The sequence below is a fragment of the Aquila chrysaetos genome, chromosome 26 (assembly GCF_900496995.4).
Source record: "Aquila chrysaetos chrysaetos chromosome 26, bAquChr1.4, whole genome shotgun sequence".
Taxonomy (NCBI): domain Eukaryota; kingdom Metazoa; phylum Chordata; class Aves; order Accipitriformes; family Accipitridae; genus Aquila; species Aquila chrysaetos.
The window spans coordinates 8,196,626-8,215,245 of record NC_044029.1 but is presented as its reverse complement, the minus strand read 5'-3'; the positions used below and the strand labels follow the sequence as shown (position 1 = coordinate 8,215,245).

The window sequence follows — 18,620 nt, the reverse complement described above, 5'->3', positions numbered from 1 at the left end:
AGATAATTTTAGCAACAAGTTAAATCCAAATGGATTTGGTTGGAGGGGGTAAGGGAGAATAGGTTTGGCTACATTCCTCTAAAATAAAGTGTTACAGCACTTGGATTTAGTATGTCTAGTTAAAAGTAATTGTTGAATTTGTTGCCATCTGTTTGGATGTCTGGGGACTGTAGTCAATATTGGGGTGGTTTGTTTATTTGTTTTGCTTTTACTGAACAATACTCAATACTCTTTTTATACTTCAAAAAAACAATTGCTAATGAAGAGGTCATTAAAAGTGCATTTTGAGATATATTTCAAGCATTTTCCAAAGTGAGTATTTCAAGCATTAAAATCATATTGGTATGCAAATGGTGTTTTAACATAGGCCACAGAAAATGTATGTTCTGTGTCCATAAAAGTATCATGACTGTTGCATTGCACAAATGTTCATCTTGCAAAAGAATTTCCATTTGGTATGGAGCTATGAACAAGGAATATAATGTATTCTTAAAAAACATTTTATAGGTAGAAATCTTGTTTCAGTTCGACAACATGATACATTTTAAATCACAATTAAAGAAATGTTTCCTGTAGCTATACATTCTAATAGCAATACCTCTGCATATTTTAAGTGGTGAATTAAAGGAAGGCCTTCACCCCAGAGCTTTTCATTGATTTGAAAATATAATTGATTAAAGTTTCTGATAGAGGAATTATTTTTTTCCTATTCTGTAATGGGAACTATGGTGTTATGGAGAATTAATGCTATTAATGAGGTCAGAGATCTACAGCATTCCAAAAAGGCCATTTTCATGTGTTTGATATTAAACACACATTTAAGTCTCTTTCTTTTTTATAACTAATAACCTTGTGGTTCAAATACATAATATATTTTGGTAGTGTGCAACATTTTTCAAGCAAAACATTAAAACATGACTCTAAAATTGAAATCTAGGTATTAAAAATTTTATGCTGTTCAGTACTAACTCTTATAGCAAAGTTCTATACCTTTTACAAGTTTCCTGTAATCTATAAATTAGTATGTGTGCTAGACTTAGATGAATTTACAAGGAATTGCAAATAACTCAAATATTTTAATAGAAATGTAAAATCATGCAGTGATATCTGTGTAACTTCCGTGCTGTGTTATTTCTATAATGTACATCTTCCAACTTCAAAACTTTACAGTTCTATTCTTACCATGTGCAATACAGAAACATTTTAGTCGTTGTTTGAAATTCGTAGGTTTGTGCCGGTTTGACGTATGCACTGCAGATATTCTACCTGGTTTATGTGTATAAAAAAGGAAGAAATACTGAATTTTCCTCATATTTTTTCTCATATTCTTAAGAAAGGCTGCATACAGGGATAATGTTTTGTAATAAAATTTTATTTACATGACAGTCTAGAATAGTTCTTCCTAAGCAGGCTTATTGTCAGGTTAACTAATCCAACATGCTTATAATTTCATAAATTGCTACATTTGTAGAATGTTGTAGATAACACAGTCCAGGTAATGAGATAAAGAAATCCAAGTAGCCAGACAAAAGAAGAACTTTATTTCACTTTCACAATCATCATTAAGCAAGCAGATTATTAATAACTTCAATTTTTTTAGTGGTTTCTAAATGCAGATTGAGTATCAGGGTTACTAAGAAATTGACTATGGAAAGTCATTTCCCTAAAGCTCTTGCATGCTTATTGTTTTCTAAGCAAGCTTAGTCATTTTCAGACTATGAAGAGACCAGGGATATCTTTTGTCAAAGATGGAATTTAACTTCTAAAACGGGGGAATTTAAACACTACTGTGTATTTCAAAGTTAAATTTACTGAGAATTTGCTTTAGTAGCTGATGTATATTTTGTAATTGAGAAATTAGTAGTGAATGTAAAAAGAAAGGAAGCTATGTGCTACTAAGGCAGAAAGGTCTGATTTAACCTACCAATGACCTGGCTTTGTTTGTTCAGATGACAGTTCTAAAAGTGTGCAGAGAATATTCCCTTTTAATACAGTTATTTGCCGCAAGCCGTGACCTCACTGCCTGTCAGGGAGCAGGTCTGAATTGGCCCTTTCTCTGATATCGTGACATTGCTTCTGTTGCCTCGATTGTGACCTCTGATTGCATGATACCCCTGAGAGTTCAATTTAATAAGCGTGACTCCTGACTCTTAGCCAGGTCTGCCTTCTTAGGTTTTGTCAGACTCTACTTGTAGTCTGGTCTACATATGCTAAAACACTGCATAGGCTGTCATCGTACTACGCGAGTTGTGTGCACTGTATTCAAAATTCTCTTTCAAACATCCTTCATTTATTGCAAATGGAAATATTTCTAAAAGCTTACTTGGAATAAATTTTAAAAGTTGCTTCTTCCACAGTTATAGCTGCTGGGGATTTTTGGTTTTCATACCTTTGTACAAATAGTTACTACTATTTCACTATATTACTAAGCATGCATGTTATCCATGCCTCATACTAATTCCTTACTTTGAAATTTGTTTTATTTCCCCTATGAAGGTGTTATATTATTTCTATGATTTCCCATCAACAATATGTTTGTTCTTTATAGAAATAGTAGGGGAAAATCCCCTTTTTTCATTGCATAATTAATACAGTTGCACAAGGAAACACTACTGTTGAGCACCCAGAGCACGTGAGATGTAGTTATTCAGGACTAGTCAGGTGCAAGCTGAAGAATCTGTTTGGAATCCAGGAGAAGGTGAGTAGAATTAAGACTTTCTAAATATCATTGAAAATTAGATATCTTGGTTTTAGTGACTATTTTGCTACATCATTGCATTCTTTTCTCCTGTTTTCCTCCTCTTCTAGCCAGAATCCTGAAGGAGAGTCTGTTGACCTGACTGCCTTGAGGATGATGATGCTATTCAGACATTTCTCCAGTTTTAATATCCCTTGATGAATTCACTGAACCAGAATATGGAGAAGTTCAAAGATTTGAAAGAGAGTTTGAAGAACCGTGGTACAAGTTGCAGACAAGTTTCTGTATTTACTTAAATACATTTTTTGTATTCTTATTGCAGATACATATATCTTTCTCTAGCCTCTGTATCACTACCTCTAACATACTGTTTCTAATCAATGTATTTAGCTTTTCAGAAAAGCAGAAAAATCTTGCTGAACAAAATAATGCTCTGTGCTCACTTTTGTAGTCAAATTAAAAACTTTTCTGTAAATATTACCATTTAATAATTCTCTATTTCTTCAGCTGTTTTAAACAATTCTGTTCGCCTTTTCACTCATTACTTTGTGTTAAAATTGTTATATCTTGTATGAAAAGGAAACTATATTAAAATCTTTCTTATAAAACAAGTTCTGCAATACAAGGCAAAAAGCGGGTATTTCCTTGTTACATTCAGGCTTGGCAATGAAATGCTGTTTGTTCATCTTCATGACAGTGACTGTTACGGTAGAAGTAAAATCTTGGTTTAGCCACTTAAATCATGGGGTTTTTTATCTTTTAGACAAATTCCTGTGTAAGGTAATACCGTTTTAATAGCCTAATTTAGTCTATAAGGTTGTAAAACTCATAATATAATCATCTGTTCCCTTCTTCTGGAGTAAATAGTATAAGATTAGCTACTGAAGTTCCCTGATCTCAAGTGGGAGTTTGCTTACCTAATTGGAATTTATGGGGTTTCACTCCTTTCTGGATCAGACCTTAATGCTCTGTAAGTTCTTGTACTGTTTGCAGGGGCTTAGATAACTGACTGCAAACAAGCAAAGATAGGAATGGACAACTGTTTTACCTGTTGTTAGGCAACAGGTAAAACAAATTACACTTTTAAGTTAATTAGTTATGGCTGTCTTGAAAGCGATTGCAAATATAAACAGAATGCACATGTGGCAAATTCACCTATTTAAAGTCATCATGGTATTTAACTTATTCCCTCCTTTTCAAATACATTTTGTATATATGTACATAGAAATATATATGTATATGTCAGTGAGTTGGAGAGTTTGGTAGCAAGTTTAGCTGAAAAGTTTAGTAAAAAAGAAACTAATTTAAACACACCTACTCTAAGAATAAAATATTTACAGTCAAGCTTAAGGGAGATTAAATTATGTTCAGTAATAGAACTAGGGTTTTTGTTTTGCTCATTTTCTCATTAAAAGAATTTAAATAAAGGTCTAAAAATTCTATAAAAGAACAGGAGGAGTCAGGGCTAATTTATTCCTTTTTTCAGCTCTTGATTTCTTCATTCAGCGAGGTAAATCATTCAAATCTTCTCTGCATGGATAGAAAAAAACTGTGCCATTGTAACTATAACTGATCCAAAATCAATATAATTAAGTCAGTTCAATACCCGTGGGGCTAAATACTCTTGAATATGTGTTGGTTTCTCTAAAATTATATACTGTGTTTCAATTATTGCATTTTTCATGTGTTTACAAGCTGAAAATTTCAGTCCAATTAATCAAGAAATCTATAAAAATACTAAAGTCTTTGAGCCATATGAATTAAGAATTAACCTGGGGCAACTTGTAGGCAAATTGTGGTTTTGTTTTGCTTTTTTTACCTGTCCTTCTTTACAAATGGAATTCCTTTTTTTTTTTTTTTAATAGATCCATAAGACACTGGAATTTTGTATTGTTTATTTTCTTCCATGATGTATCAACCAATTAAGTATAACTTAAGAAGAAGAATTAGTACTTTTATGTCTATATTTATTTATAGTCATTCATAAGTTTAGTATTTATGGTTATTTTTAAGCTGGATATAAATATATAAGAATTGTACACGCTTGGGGATTAACTCACTTTAGATGTAGTTTTAAGAAAAAGAACCATGTCTATCTGAGACTTTTTTTCCATTTAATTCAATGAGCATTAAATCAAGCTTTGTTTATAGAATGTTTGGCATAATGACAGGCCTGATCTTCAGTGGTACCTCTGGGTTTTACTATAAAGTAAATTAAACAGCAGCCTTGCGCTTAGTCTGTGTAGGCTTTGTGTGTATATTTGACAATGTAGAGCAGTTCTGCTGTTATGCATTACTGCACTGACAAAGCTGTGAATTGTTGTCACAGTACCTTCATCAAATACCAACAGGTATTTCAAGTCAACATCAGAAAGTAAGCCAGAAACAGTTTCACCTACACAAAATAAAACACTTTTAAATTGAAAATTATATGTATATGTAATAGATAGAGAAGATAACCAATTCATAGATATTCATAACTGAACTGCATATTGACATTAATACAATAATTTCATTATTTCACTTTCAGTGTTACTCTGCGTTGATAAGTGCCAATCACATATGGTACTTGTGTACATCACGTGTGTTGATGAACGTGAGTTCTAAAAAACAAGTTCATGTGCTATTCAGATAACTGTCTAGAAGAAATGTTTATTCTCAAGAATAAACATAATAAAGACTTTTTTAAATGTACATTCCCAAGCTGTGATACAAAATTACATATTTTATTTACTTGTTCATAAAAATTGTGAGACAGTTATTAGTGTGGTGTAAGTCAGCTTTACTGACTAACTTCATGCTGCTCCTGAGTGATGACTTTTTTTTTTTTTAATACTTGGCCTATGTATTTCCTTGTCACATAAAAACCTCAAATTTTTATTTTGAACAAATCTTTTGTTGGATTTGGACTTTTTTTGTCCCTTTCATGTACTTTTAAGTCCTTCGGTTCAAACAAAACCTACCTTAATGGTTGTCACACTCAATAAAATTATTGTATTTTGAATTTCTTGCCCTCTTGATAGGGGACAACATAGTAGTTAGACCTCCTGTGCTATTACAAAATGTTCCTTTGTATTTGTTTTTTTGAGAATTCCTTTGGAAGATCTGATGTCTTAAATCATTTTGCTTGGTTTATTGAATTTAGAGAAAGGTATTCCTCCGGCTTGGACTCCATACGAAGTGATAATCTTTTCTTGCTTGGGAATACTGTTTCATTACTGAGCAACTAAACAGTTCTGTTCAAGTTCTTGATTGATTCTGTCAGTTAATCTTAAGAACTGGGAATGTATAGAAATAAAATCTATCAAAAGAGTCTGTAAAAATATTTTTGATGTTATGCATCTCTTAATTTTCTCCTGACCAATATAAAATCCATTCCTCTTTTCCGTAGAGAACATCCATCATTAGGGACTTTATTAATTCCCAAAGATTATGAGAAAAACTAGAGATAGGGTCTGTAACAGGCAGATTTAGGTGATGAGACAGAAATTATGTGAGAGTGTAGGCAGTAAGGATAACCAAAATAGGTTCAATCTACTTCCATCTTATTTATTCCTTACATTTACTAATGGATAACTAAGCATGGAAACACTGAACATACCATTTCAAAATATTCTTTTACTCCTCCTTGATTTCTTTGGTCCTTCAAGGGCCTTGACTATCCAAATATCTCTAGGTAACTCTTGGCTGTATTCCAAATTTACTTCTCAGCAGCACTGTTGAAATTTGCCTGTGCTGAGTGGCTGAAGCAGGTAGTATATAGACTACAGAACACCCTGTTCATAGAAGACTAACAGAAAAGAATAATGTGAAAGTACAGCATAGTGCTGTAAGGTTTTTTATGTACTTTTTGAACTTGTAAAAGCCTGAGTGGATCTTGAAGAGTGCTGATTGCAGGAAGGAGTAATTTACATCAGGAACTCGTCTCTCTGTGTGCATGTGGGTAGAATATCATCCCTGTAGTTTCTCCATTTTTGTAGAGTTGGGGTTTGGGGTTGGGGTTTTTTTGTTTGTTTTTTGAGAAAGAACCAACTTAGTTTTTCAAATATGAAGCTATTTCCTGTTATTTCCCAACCTATACATAAAACAAGTCTGCCCTTGGGTGGCTGGACTGAGAAATGTTAGTCTGTTCTTTTTAGTTGTAATGCAACTTCTATCTTAAGTTTTGGGAACCTGACGAAGCCATGCATGTGTGTCTGTGTCTGTGTGTAGGTAGATGCTGAGATACTCAAATCTTCTTTATGTATACTCTTCATCCTATCTGCTGTCACTTGCTTTGCATTTATTCCTGAGTAAAATAGAATCTGTCTTCACTTTCACTACAGCATTAATCCAATATGAAAATTTCTTGCTATCCTAATAATAAAGCTGTTTATTATACTATTACCACAATGTAAGAGTCCAGCGTACTGGGGCTGAAGAGTTTGATGCTTGGATGCCTTCAATACTTGCCTTAGTACAGAAAAAAATACCCAGAGCAGCTGATCCATTTCAACTGAGTGGAGTCAGTGATTATATAGCACTTAATCAAAAATTTAATAAATGCACAATCATAGACTTAGTCACTAGAGCTTGATATTTGCACATCCAAACTTGGAAGGTTTCAGAGAAATTAGAATCTTAAGATTTCCAAATGCTTATGCAGTTTATTCTCCTGCTTTTTCTTCTGCTTTTCTATGGCAAAACATTCACATTGACTTTGTCATTCACTGAGGTTAAAATAAATAACCTTATGTTTCATTCCAGTGCTAAATGACTGTTGTAGCTTTCTGAAGAAATAAACCAATTTTGCTGAATATTTCCTTGATATGAATGTGTTTGAACAGTAGTGTACATAACTCTAAATGTAATCATTTAAATGGTATAAATTAACCAGTTTCATCAAATGGCAAAATATTGTTTTGTTTTCTGGCTTATGTTTTTTTAAAGAAATAATTCTTTATTTGGTGGACAAGGGAATCTCATACAATTTATTAAAGAGTGTGGGTCTGTATTAAACTGGTGCACTACTATTTGTTTGTTTTTTCTTCCCATCTCTGTAACTTATTTTTAATTGACCCAAGCAACCTATTCTTACATTTTTATTGTTACTTAGCCCTCCACTATTCAATCACTATATCTTTCCCCAAATAGATCTTCAAGTTCTTACCCCAAGATTCACTGAATCAGCCTGAGTCAGATCAGAACAGTCATAAATTAGCAAAAAATGGAATCAGCAATTGCCTGTGTGGGAGCTTCTTGCACACACCTCAGGTGAAATATTTCTTTAGGTTTATAGATCAACTCAGAAAGGTGTTTTACGTCTAAGGAAATTTCATGATATGAAACTGATATTGTTATGAAGAAAGTTATAGAAGATAAATGAGAAATTGTGTTTAACGTAAATGGAGGAGTACAGAAAGTGGTGACAGCCCATAAAAGTTGTGAAAGTTGGATAAATTGGAAGGAACAGTGTTTAATGCTGCCTTGAAGTCAGTGCCAGGAAAGTGAAGCTTATAAAGCAATTCAAAGGGAAATGTACCATGTTCACAAGAAGAGTAAAAGACATAAGCGATTTAATATGGAGTAGTAGTTTGCAATATATTTACGTGATCAGAGGGTTGCAATGAAAGAGATTAAATAATCAGGAGATATTGGGAGAACTTAATCAACACCATTGTGGTATGAATAGAGAGAAATAACTTTAATGAGGTGCCTTAAAAGTACACCATTGAAGGTAGGGAAAGGAACAAATTGAGCATAAACAATAAGCTAGGGATAAATACTAATTACTACTGATAAACTGTGGTGGTGGTATATTTTGCAGAGGCAGGAACAAGTAGCAAAATAGAAAATAATGTATGGAAAGACCCAAGTACGAAATCCTGTTTTCCTTGGATTCAGAAGCTGAAATTTGTTGAGTTTCAGTGGTTTAGGAATCTCAGTGAAAGGGTTCCAGCTTTTGTGTAATCTAATAATGAGACACCGAAGAGATAACAGAGAAAGCACAGGCTGAAATGTGGTGACCACTAAAGCAGAATGAACTAAGTAGGTGAAGCTTTATTACAGGTGTTAATTACCCAGAAAGAGAGCACAGTGTAAAAGACAGCAAAAAATAGAAGTGAAAACGGAGAAGAAGGACAGCCAAAATAAAGACTATGGTCTTAACTGAGAGTGTGGTGAATACCTGGATTCAGTCAAGGAAGAATGGTGTGAAGGTGAGGTCAAGAACAGTCATGTGGTAAAAAGGAAATTATTACAATAGCTGATGAAGAGGTTAGAGAACGAGGTTTGCTGATGGAATAGTAATATAGTAGACCTTATTTATAGTCTGTAAAAAATCTTAAATACCTGGTAAAAAGAGAAAAAGGGCACAAGTTTTAGAAAAAAACCTCAGAAGTATTTTTTTCCTTTCACTATTTGCTTTTATAATTTTTGGAAGATGTGCTGTTGTGGGTTGATCAGCACTCCCATGTTCAAAACTACTTGTGATGTAATTGATAAAGCATTTTTAAGCATTAAGAAATTTTGTAGGTCATAACCTGATGTGGTATTCTTGTGAAAAAATTCTATTTCATCTTTTATTCAGCTGTGAACTCACTTAGTGTGCTATAAATATTTTTATTTCATTCATTCTGGTCCTAGAGATGGAAGTTGATTTAGTCAGAAGTTACTCAGATGAAAAATAACATCTAAAATTAACTAATCTGTACAGTGTAGCTATGTCACAAACAAGTTTCTGTGTTTTTAAGGTAAAATGTATGTGTTTCACTCTCTGAAAATTCCAGACCTGAGTTGTAGATGAACAAACATTATCTGGAGATACTATAATTTTACATGAAAAGAACTCTGTATCAATTACTGCCACATGATACTACCAACTGTTTTGAAGTCTTACATATATCGCTAATATAAATGTATTCACTGAATACCTGTGAGCATGTAATGCTTAGGTGTATTTAGTGACTTCTGACAAAGTAGACTTCTGACAAATGTGTGAAACTTTTTGTGGAAGAGAAGAAATTCCTCTCATTTCTCTTACATTCTACTATAAGTTTCTGGGTGGTTTGGGGGGTGGAGGTGGGGGGGTTGTTGTGGTTTTTTAATTGTTATTTTCCTGTCTGTTTCCAAATTCTTCAGTTTCTTGCCTTGATAGCAGTGTTACTACTTATGTTGTTCTTGCTTTCTGTTCTGTGTATATTACACATATTGTGACAGAAATAATGCCATGCTGTTTGTGGACTAACATGTGGAGAAAATGAGATAAAAAGTTGGATTTTAGGTTTGGGATTTCAAGATTATTTATTAATGTGTATTATAACATAACTTTATAGAAGACATAGGATAAATTATAAAAATCCTTGCAGGGTATATATAATTTAAATTTTCATTCAGAATAATATTTTTATAGACTTTGTACACTCAAACACACACGTCCTCATATTATATATTGCTGACCAGTAATGTATACCAGAATACTGACAGATAAGAAAAATTTCAATGTATTAATAGCATAGACATTAATTTTATACCCAAGCTCAGCTACTTAATTCCTATATTAAAAGCACCATTTCCAGAATACATATTGAGAAAATTAACTCTGGTCACAGATTTTTTATATTAAGAGAGGAAAACTTAGAATGCTGAAGAAATTCCAAGCCCCTCTTTCACATTGTAGGTCTTAGTTTTCTTAGTCTCTTACTTTATTTGTATTGTACTCTGTATGAAGCAAGTTTTGAAGTGAATTAAATCACCCTCTAAACACAAAATTTAACTGTAAAAGGTTGGATACACTGCAGACTTCTCCACACATTTCTGTTTCAAGAAACATATGACATATTAAGGTTAGACCTTTTATCTTCCCATCATCAACAAATAGATTTGGAAAAAAAAATCACTGTGTTGAATCAGGTTCCTCAGCATCCTCTTGCATATAAATTGACAAAGAGTTGAGTAGCTAACTGGGATTTACAACAACCAGGATCAGTGTTTCCTGGGCATAGAATCTGAAAACTAAAATGCAGAATCTGAAAGATCACCCTGAATCTAGACATTATGTAGCCATCGTCCTTTTTGTATACTGGCTTGCTGTTAAGAACACTTGCCCTAGCACTGGGGAACGTGGGTGTGAGGTACTCCTTAGGCAGTGGGAAACAGGCTTCAGGTGCTCCTTAGCCTGGTGAGATTTGAATTTCCATCTTCCACATGCCAAGCTATTCCCTTTGGGTATGTTTCAATCCTCTTTTTAAAGCCGACTGCTAAAGCTGAGGGCACAAGATGCATCAATCTTGAAGAAAAACCGATGAGAAGAAAACTGACTCTATCTAGAATTTAGGGCACTTCACCAGAAGTAGTTCACAGATTCTTACCCCTTCCCCTTTAACTCACTTAATGGATTACCCAGAGATAGTCTAATTTAAAGTACATAAGTAGCATCCATATTTTAAACGGAACATGAGTCGTGCTGTCTCAGAGTGTGCCCAACAAACAAATTTGACAGATGGAGGAGGACATTTTTCTGGATCCCAAAGCTCAGGTTCTTAAGAGTTTGCATGTTGGTTTGGGGACCTAAAAGAGAATTTATTTTCCTGTAATGTTCCGTTCCAAGGACATTTCAGGTGCCCAAGTTCTACTGAATAAGTTCTCTCTACTTAGGTGCCCAAATTCTGTGGGAAAATGGCAGTAGGTGCCCCTGAAAGCTGCGTTGGATCTGGCCTAAGCGTGCAGTGTGTGTGTGTATGATTAATTGGCAACACCTAAAAATCATTACTGTATTGATGCCAAATGTAAGACTATTCCAATCTTAAATTATTAACGTGTGTGTCATGTAAAAAGAAGTCAAAAAGATTGAAAGCTTAGAAGTGATAATCTAATGAGGGTACGATACTTTTAAATACCTCTGAGATTAATTTGGTTTTTGACGGAGTTGTGCCGCCTTTGATGTATTCCTTTTTCCTTTGATATTCTAAGAGTTGTCTGGGTTTAACAATTAAAGATTATAGGTCTGATCCATTTCAAAGATGCAGAATGCTTACAGCTCTTTGGAACTTCTGTGGAATTTGTGAGTGTTAGTACTTCTACAAAATCAGGTCCAGGTTTTTAAAAAAACCCAGGGCCCTAATTTAAGAAAGCTATCAAGCAAATACATGTTAATGATACTGCTACAACAGATCCTCAAACACATGATGTTCATAAGTGGAATAGAAAAGTGATAATGCTGTGTTTTAATTCATAACATACTATTTTTCCATAAAAATTAAAAAGAAAGATGTTACTATTAAAAAGTAAGAATATGGGTATGTTCCAAATAAAAAAATAGAATATAGTTTTCTGCAGCATTATTAAACAAAATATTGAACAGTGTCTGCCCATTTGAGAAAAAAAGCTGCTATTAACACTAATATGGAACAAGAATACTCTGTTTAATAGAATACGTAGTTTTAAGAAAGAAAACCCTATTGTGTGCACTTTTATCTTGGTCACTTTATTGTTTCAAAAATGTTTCAATAATTAACATGCAAAAATAAAATTAAATTTTATTAAATAAAGCCACTTGTGTTTCAAACATAATTCAGTCAAAAATTCAAACTGCAACTAAGGCAAATTATTAACAATCGTTTTGGAAAAATAACTGGCCAAGTTAAAAGTATTCTTTTTTTTCTAAGTTTTATCATAGCTTATTGTATGTGCATCTTCTTTTGACCATCCATCACTGACACGCGGACTCAGACATGAACTTCTAATACTAGTTTTAAATCCCTACATTGATTTCCCTTTTAATGGAGGAAAAGGTAACACACATTTGAGTAAATGCATAAATAATGCTGATCCTTTTAATAGGAGGAAGTAATTCTCCTGAGAAAGATGGTAATACTGGACCAACTTTTTTGTAAATACAGATAAGAAAAATCCTAAAGATAATTTCCTGGGGAAGTATTCCTCTTTGGAGAACATATGCAGAAGGTTCAGTCTCCAGGACTGCTCTTAGGAAGTCATACAGAATGTTTCTTACTCCTGTTATAAATCAGCATCTTCTTCATCTGAAGAGCTATAGGGGTACCAGTGTAGTTGCAGACTTTGAACCTATAAATTTTCAAAATGTAAAGGTCAGAAAACTGTACTCCTGAACCAGCAACAGGGGAATGCACTATCATAAACTTAGAAAAGAAGAAATGGCTCCCACTTTAATCAAGGAAGGTGATGAACTCTGTGATTAGGACTCTTTATATTTTAATATTTGGCACTGATTGAGCAGTTCACTGCTCGACCTTTTTAGTCAGCCCTCACAACTTCATTTGGGTAGATACAGTGACTGTCCATCCAAGCTTTTCATTTTCTATCTTCCTAAGGAGGTAAATGAGAGTTCTTTACATCAGCTGAGGATAAATTCTTCTGCCTAAGTTCTAGTCTGTGAGTCACTAGCGAGACATATACGACTTCATATTCTGGACCAGGACCTTGCCTAATTTTAATAGGCTAATTATGGGTTTGGCAGTTGAGCACGTTCAGCCTAAGGAAAGGATTTGGTTTGAATAGAGATTCTCTATACCAAGATAAATGGAGAGCACAACCAAAAGACATTTGTATTTCAGACTATGAAATAAGAAGCTATGACACTTTAACAATAATCCCTTAGAACTAAAAGATGAAAGCAATGAGCTTACTGCAAAGCCAGCTAAAATGCAAGTGAGGAACTACATTTTGCAGCTTATGCAAAGTTAGTTATAATTTTTACAGAAGGATTAGTTTAAAAAATACTACAGGTAATGTAGCAAACCTCTTAAAAAGTGAGTTGGTGAATAGCATGTAACTCCAGTTTATGTTGTCAAAACTTGAATGAAAACTAAGGCTTAAAATAAGGAGTATGAGGAAACCATTCACCTCAAGGGCAGTTCTGACATCTGCCCCCCCATCCTCTACGGTTACTGGTAGTTAAATCATTCATAGTGGGCAAATGAACCTGATACAAAGTGAGGTGACCTACATTCTTTGCTGGTTCAAGTGCAAAAGGACAGGCATGCTCCTACAGTTTACTCAGCAACTTCTAGTAGCTGCTAAATTCACCTATCACTCACTGAGAGAAAGAAAAATCTTTGAAAGGAAAAAAGGAATAGTCAGCAAGAGGGAGGATAACTCAGTGTCATCAGAAATGGTATTAAAGAGAAAAACAAAAAACTTTTGTACAAAAAAAAGTTTTCTGATGTCTCATAAAAGCCTTGAGTTGAACGTGCTAAAAAGACATAACCTAGGAAGTTGATGTATAAGGGTAGAAGATAAACAGTTATTCTAATCTATGAATGTCCCCGTGCAACCAGAATGGTCCCAAAAACTGAAAGATCTCCAGAATTTTTCCATAATGTCACTGTTTTATTCTCTATCTTTGGGTGTCTTTTGTGATCCAAAAGTAGGTAGTAATTTGTGAAAAGTAGTATCATGTATGCAAGTGCTTTGAAATCCAGTATCAGAAATTGCCATTAAAATATCTTAATAAATCATATTGGTAAAAGACAGATCAGAGGAATAAGATTGCCATGCGTCCACTCTTGCATATAATGGTGATTTTTTTTTACCTTATAGCTTGGTAAATAGAATTTTAAATATAAATGAATATGTATTTTTAAAGATAGAAATAGCATAATAAACGACATTCACAGATGCTAAGACAAGCAATTTATGTATAATATGTATTTCTATATATATTTCAGAATAAAGGAGAATCTTATTTCCCAATAAAAACAAATTTATTCAGAAGGCAAATATTTAATCCCAAAAGAGAAAATAAACCATTAATTTCAAAAAATTAATTTCAAACTATTTCTTAAATATACCTGAAGAAATTCAAGTCAGTTGGACACTTTGCAAGAAAATGAAGTAATTGTCTTTTTTGTTTTGTAAAAGGTAATATGCTCAGCGTATATCTGGGGAATCTTAAAAAAATTATATTTTAAAATAATAATGAAAGACAGGAGTATCTTTTTTCCTCCCCAGGTAAAAAAGAAGAATTTTCTCAGCTGGATACTACTTTAGATGAGAAATTACAAAGGAGAAAAGACTTTACATACCAATGGCTTCATACACAGCCTTTGGATTATGAAGCAGCCAGTTCCAAAAATATGAAGTGGTGAGGTCATTGCCTTTAAATTAGATTTTTTTTTTTATTGTAAATTTATCTTGTAAAGTGAAACCTAGGTTAATAGTTCTAAAACAAACATGACTTTGTAGCTAGCAGACAGTACACCATATTTCCGGGTCCCAAACATGGTACCCTTTAGAACTGGTTTAGTAGTCGTACAGATACTTCTTCCACAGTGATAATGAAATGATAAACAGTGCAGAATCTTATGATAAATATGTACATAGCTTTATGCTAGCAATGCAGTGTTTTTTATATTGTAAAGAGTGTAGAAAAAACTGCTTATTCATCATATATTTTATAACTGTATTGGTATATATTATGGTTTTATGTAATTAGATCAACTGTAACATTACCTATATTGTTAGATTTGATTAAGGAAGTAAAAACCCCACTTTTTAACTAGATAGTATAAATTTATATTTTTTCTTCAAAACATAAACCCAACTTTTAACATCTTCATAGTATACTTAGTAAAATGTTTGTAAACATGCTCCCTCTATATTTAATTTTGGTTATTAAACTGGTAAAATATCAATACAATTAAAGAAAAGGTTAATCTCATTCCCTAAACTAACATGAAGACATAGTAAGTATATTTTGGTCATAAATTCAATGTAAACCATTGATATCTTAGTGAAGTCATTGGTAGACACAATGCCAAGCACCTCTAATAAAACCAAACAAGGTGTCAGTAGGCAAGCAATGGGTTTAGTGTAAGCATTTTAACTTTATTTTCATTAAAAATGTATTTAATTTGTAATGAAATGGAGTGCATGTTGTTATGTTTTGTATGGAAAAATATTCCACATTTCTAAATTGTAACAATGACTGTAGGAAATATATGCTGCATATATTCCTTAGAAAATATTTATCTGTCAGTCGTGTTCCATAATAGTGAAACACTCCAAGTATTTGTTTAAGGTAACTGCCATGACTTTTAATTTGAATGAAAACACTGAAACAGAACATGTAATGATATTTGAAAGTAAGAAGACATGGAAATTTATAAAGGATATATTTTTTAAATGTTATTGTTACATCTGCAGGTGTGTGCTATGCACTAGTATTTATACTGACATTTTTAAGATCATGATATCACTTTTGAATGTGGCAAAAGTCCCACTGATCTCCATTGGAATATCACTGGTAGACTGTTTATAAACCGCTGATATGTTTATGTAACTGAAAACAATTTTATTCCTACATAAAGTAATGTGACAACTGGTTTGGCTATAATTTATGTCAGTACCTGCAATAATTCATGCATGGTTGCATTTATTGACATTTATATTTTTAAATTAGTTTTCTATCATTGGAATAAACAATATTAATTGTTAATGATTTATTGATTTTAATCTTAAGTACAAAAAATTTAATATTAATTACTCTGATACTTTATCAATTAATATTAATTACTCTGATACATCTTAACCATGGAATCAATTTAAATAGTATCATTTCTACTTAAGCAGGATTGTTTCCAGGAAAAGATTCTGTGCAGGTATTTTAGTGAACCCAGTACAGTGGGATTTATTGACATTTCTATCCTACATTTTTCCCAGCTGTCGTTTTTTGCCTGAGTTAGATCCTGTGATACGTGACAGTAGACGAGTACAACTTGTGGTAAGAACTTGTTTCCTTGTGGGATTTTGCAGAATTCAGCTATGCCTTGATGGTGTTTCCAAACGCATACTTGGTGTAAAAACAACCAGGAGATTTTTTTTGATTGAATATAATTCTTTAATGTTGTCTCTATTTAGCAATCAAGTCACCCATTGATGGAGCTCAGAAGAAGATGTTTGAGCACAAGAACCCATGTGTGTACATAGGGTTCTAGTTTCATGATCTGATACTGGCTTTGTTTTTAAGACATCAAATGCTACTGTGTGTTTTTTAAAGCTTCTAAATCAACCTTTTGAAAAATGTTTAAAAAAAATTAAATACGGTTCAGCACCAATTACATTATTGACTGAAAACATATATTCTTGTCAATCAGACAGTTTAAATGTTCTTAAATCTGTAAGTCACATACTTAAATCATTCTAATATGCCCACAGTGTCATTTATTGAAAGACAGTAAGTTGGACTTGTATATTAATACAGTGACATTATTAAAAACTGTATAAAATCAGACTTATTCCTACAATTTCTCTTCTGTATTTTTTTACATCATAAAATGCCCTCTACTTTTTTCATGGTTCGTTCTTTTCTTTGCAGCATTTTAAAAAAATTGTATTTTCTGAAATGAGTAGTCCTGTAGTTTGGCAGGAGGGGGAGTATGAGCAATTTAACAGTCTGAAGATTTACAAAATTAAAAGATTCAGTGTCAGAGATGCCCAAAAGTTCCTTTGATAGTGAGCAGCGTTATGATGCCTACAGGCCAATTTATACTCTCTCTCTTTATATGTGTACACTTTACATTTTATTGCCAAAGTAGCAATATCCTTGTTTCTGTAATCATGTGGGGGTTAAAAAAATGGGGCAAAAACTTACAAACTATACAGAATTAGTGTCTTATATTCATATATATAATGTATAATGTAAAATGTAAAAGTATTTCCCAGTTAGATGATGTGTCATATGCCTCATTCTGTACTCTGAGCAATCTTGGCCCTTTCTAACCTCTGCCTTCCGTAGCTTCACCACCTATGCAATATGCACGTTTTGGAAACGCTTCCATGAACTCTTCTAAAATTCACTGTTGAAAAAATGCTTTTAAGACTTAGATGTTACTATTACTATTTTCTTTAAGTCAGATTTTGTCAAAGATTTTTCTCTGGCGTGGGTTGTGTCCAGTTCTTAGGTTCCTGTTAAAATTTAGTGGCTGAAATCGTGAACGAGGCAACCGTTGTGATGGGTTTTAGTTGCAGCAGCACTAATAGTTATTTGTTAGGTCTAAAACAGCAACTGCTCTAATTTGAGCAAATCATAATCTAATAATGTTATCTAAATTACATATTATGTAATTATCGGTAAGCATATGTGCACATAGGTAGGTTGTATCTTATTTACAGTAAGCAGTTCTGTCCACAAAATACTGCTGCAATCCCACAACAGTATTATGTGGTGTGCCCACATAACTGGCAATGATTGTCACAGCCTGTGCCACATAATTACATAGCTGTTCCACATGAATGAAATACAGAGAAAATGCAATAGAAGGTCAAAAAATAGAAAAAGGAATAAAATGTATCTCTAATGCAGAAAGCAGTACTCTATAGGCAATGAAATAATGATGTGGTTTGTACACAGACGGCTGGAGAATTATGGTTTTAAAATTTATATGGGTTCTTTTAACTTTTAAAGGTTGAAATGTGAACATACTCCTAATGCTTTTGCACAGAAACTCAGTTAAAAGCTATGAAATCATGACAAAAATGGAGTTAACACTTAGCTGCAATCATTATTAAAAAGTTCTGGTAAACTGAAAGAAAGAGGAAAATATACATTTTCAAAACAACAACAACAACAAAAAAGATAATTAGAAGAGGAAAGCATTCCTGGGCATTTCCAGTAGTTTATTCATATGTCATATGCACGATCATAAAGTTTCCTGGTGTGTAATAGGATCCTTGATTTGTATGTGTTACATAAGCCTGCATTCTGAAAGTACTAAATTAATATAATTTTCTAAGTGATATTTGTGCACATTCCAAGAATTTAAGACATTCTTTTTCATGGATACAAAATGGTATTTCAGTGGTTCCATATTAACAATAAAGTCTTAAACCTTCTCATTGGGGAATAAACCCTATGTAGTAACCTGCGGTAAATCTAAGACCTTATTATGTTAACCTTGATCATTTT

At 33.0% G+C, this 18,620-nt stretch overlaps 1 protein-coding gene across 9 annotated transcripts in view; it reads left to right on the top strand.

The window, feature by feature from the left end:
* The window catches only part of LRRIQ1 (leucine rich repeats and IQ motif containing 1), a 114,582-nt gene that overhangs the window by 76,584 nt on the left and 19,378 nt on the right, over window positions 1-18,620 (top strand). For 6 of the 9 annotated variants that reach the window (XM_030003092.2, XM_030003090.1, XM_030003094.2 and 3 more), the window contains 2 exons: window positions 14,666-14,798; window positions 16,376-16,436. The exons of 1 other annotated variant lie outside the window; for it this stretch is intronic. In XM_030003092.2, coding sequence (XP_029858952.1) covers window positions 14,666-14,798; window positions 16,376-16,436 — 194 coding nt within the window. Of the gene's footprint in view, window positions 1-2,808; window positions 3,046-14,665; window positions 14,804-16,375; window positions 16,437-18,620 lie in introns of those variants that run through there. 2 more of the 9 variants (XM_041120549.1, XM_041120550.1) reach the window with 2 other exon arrangements.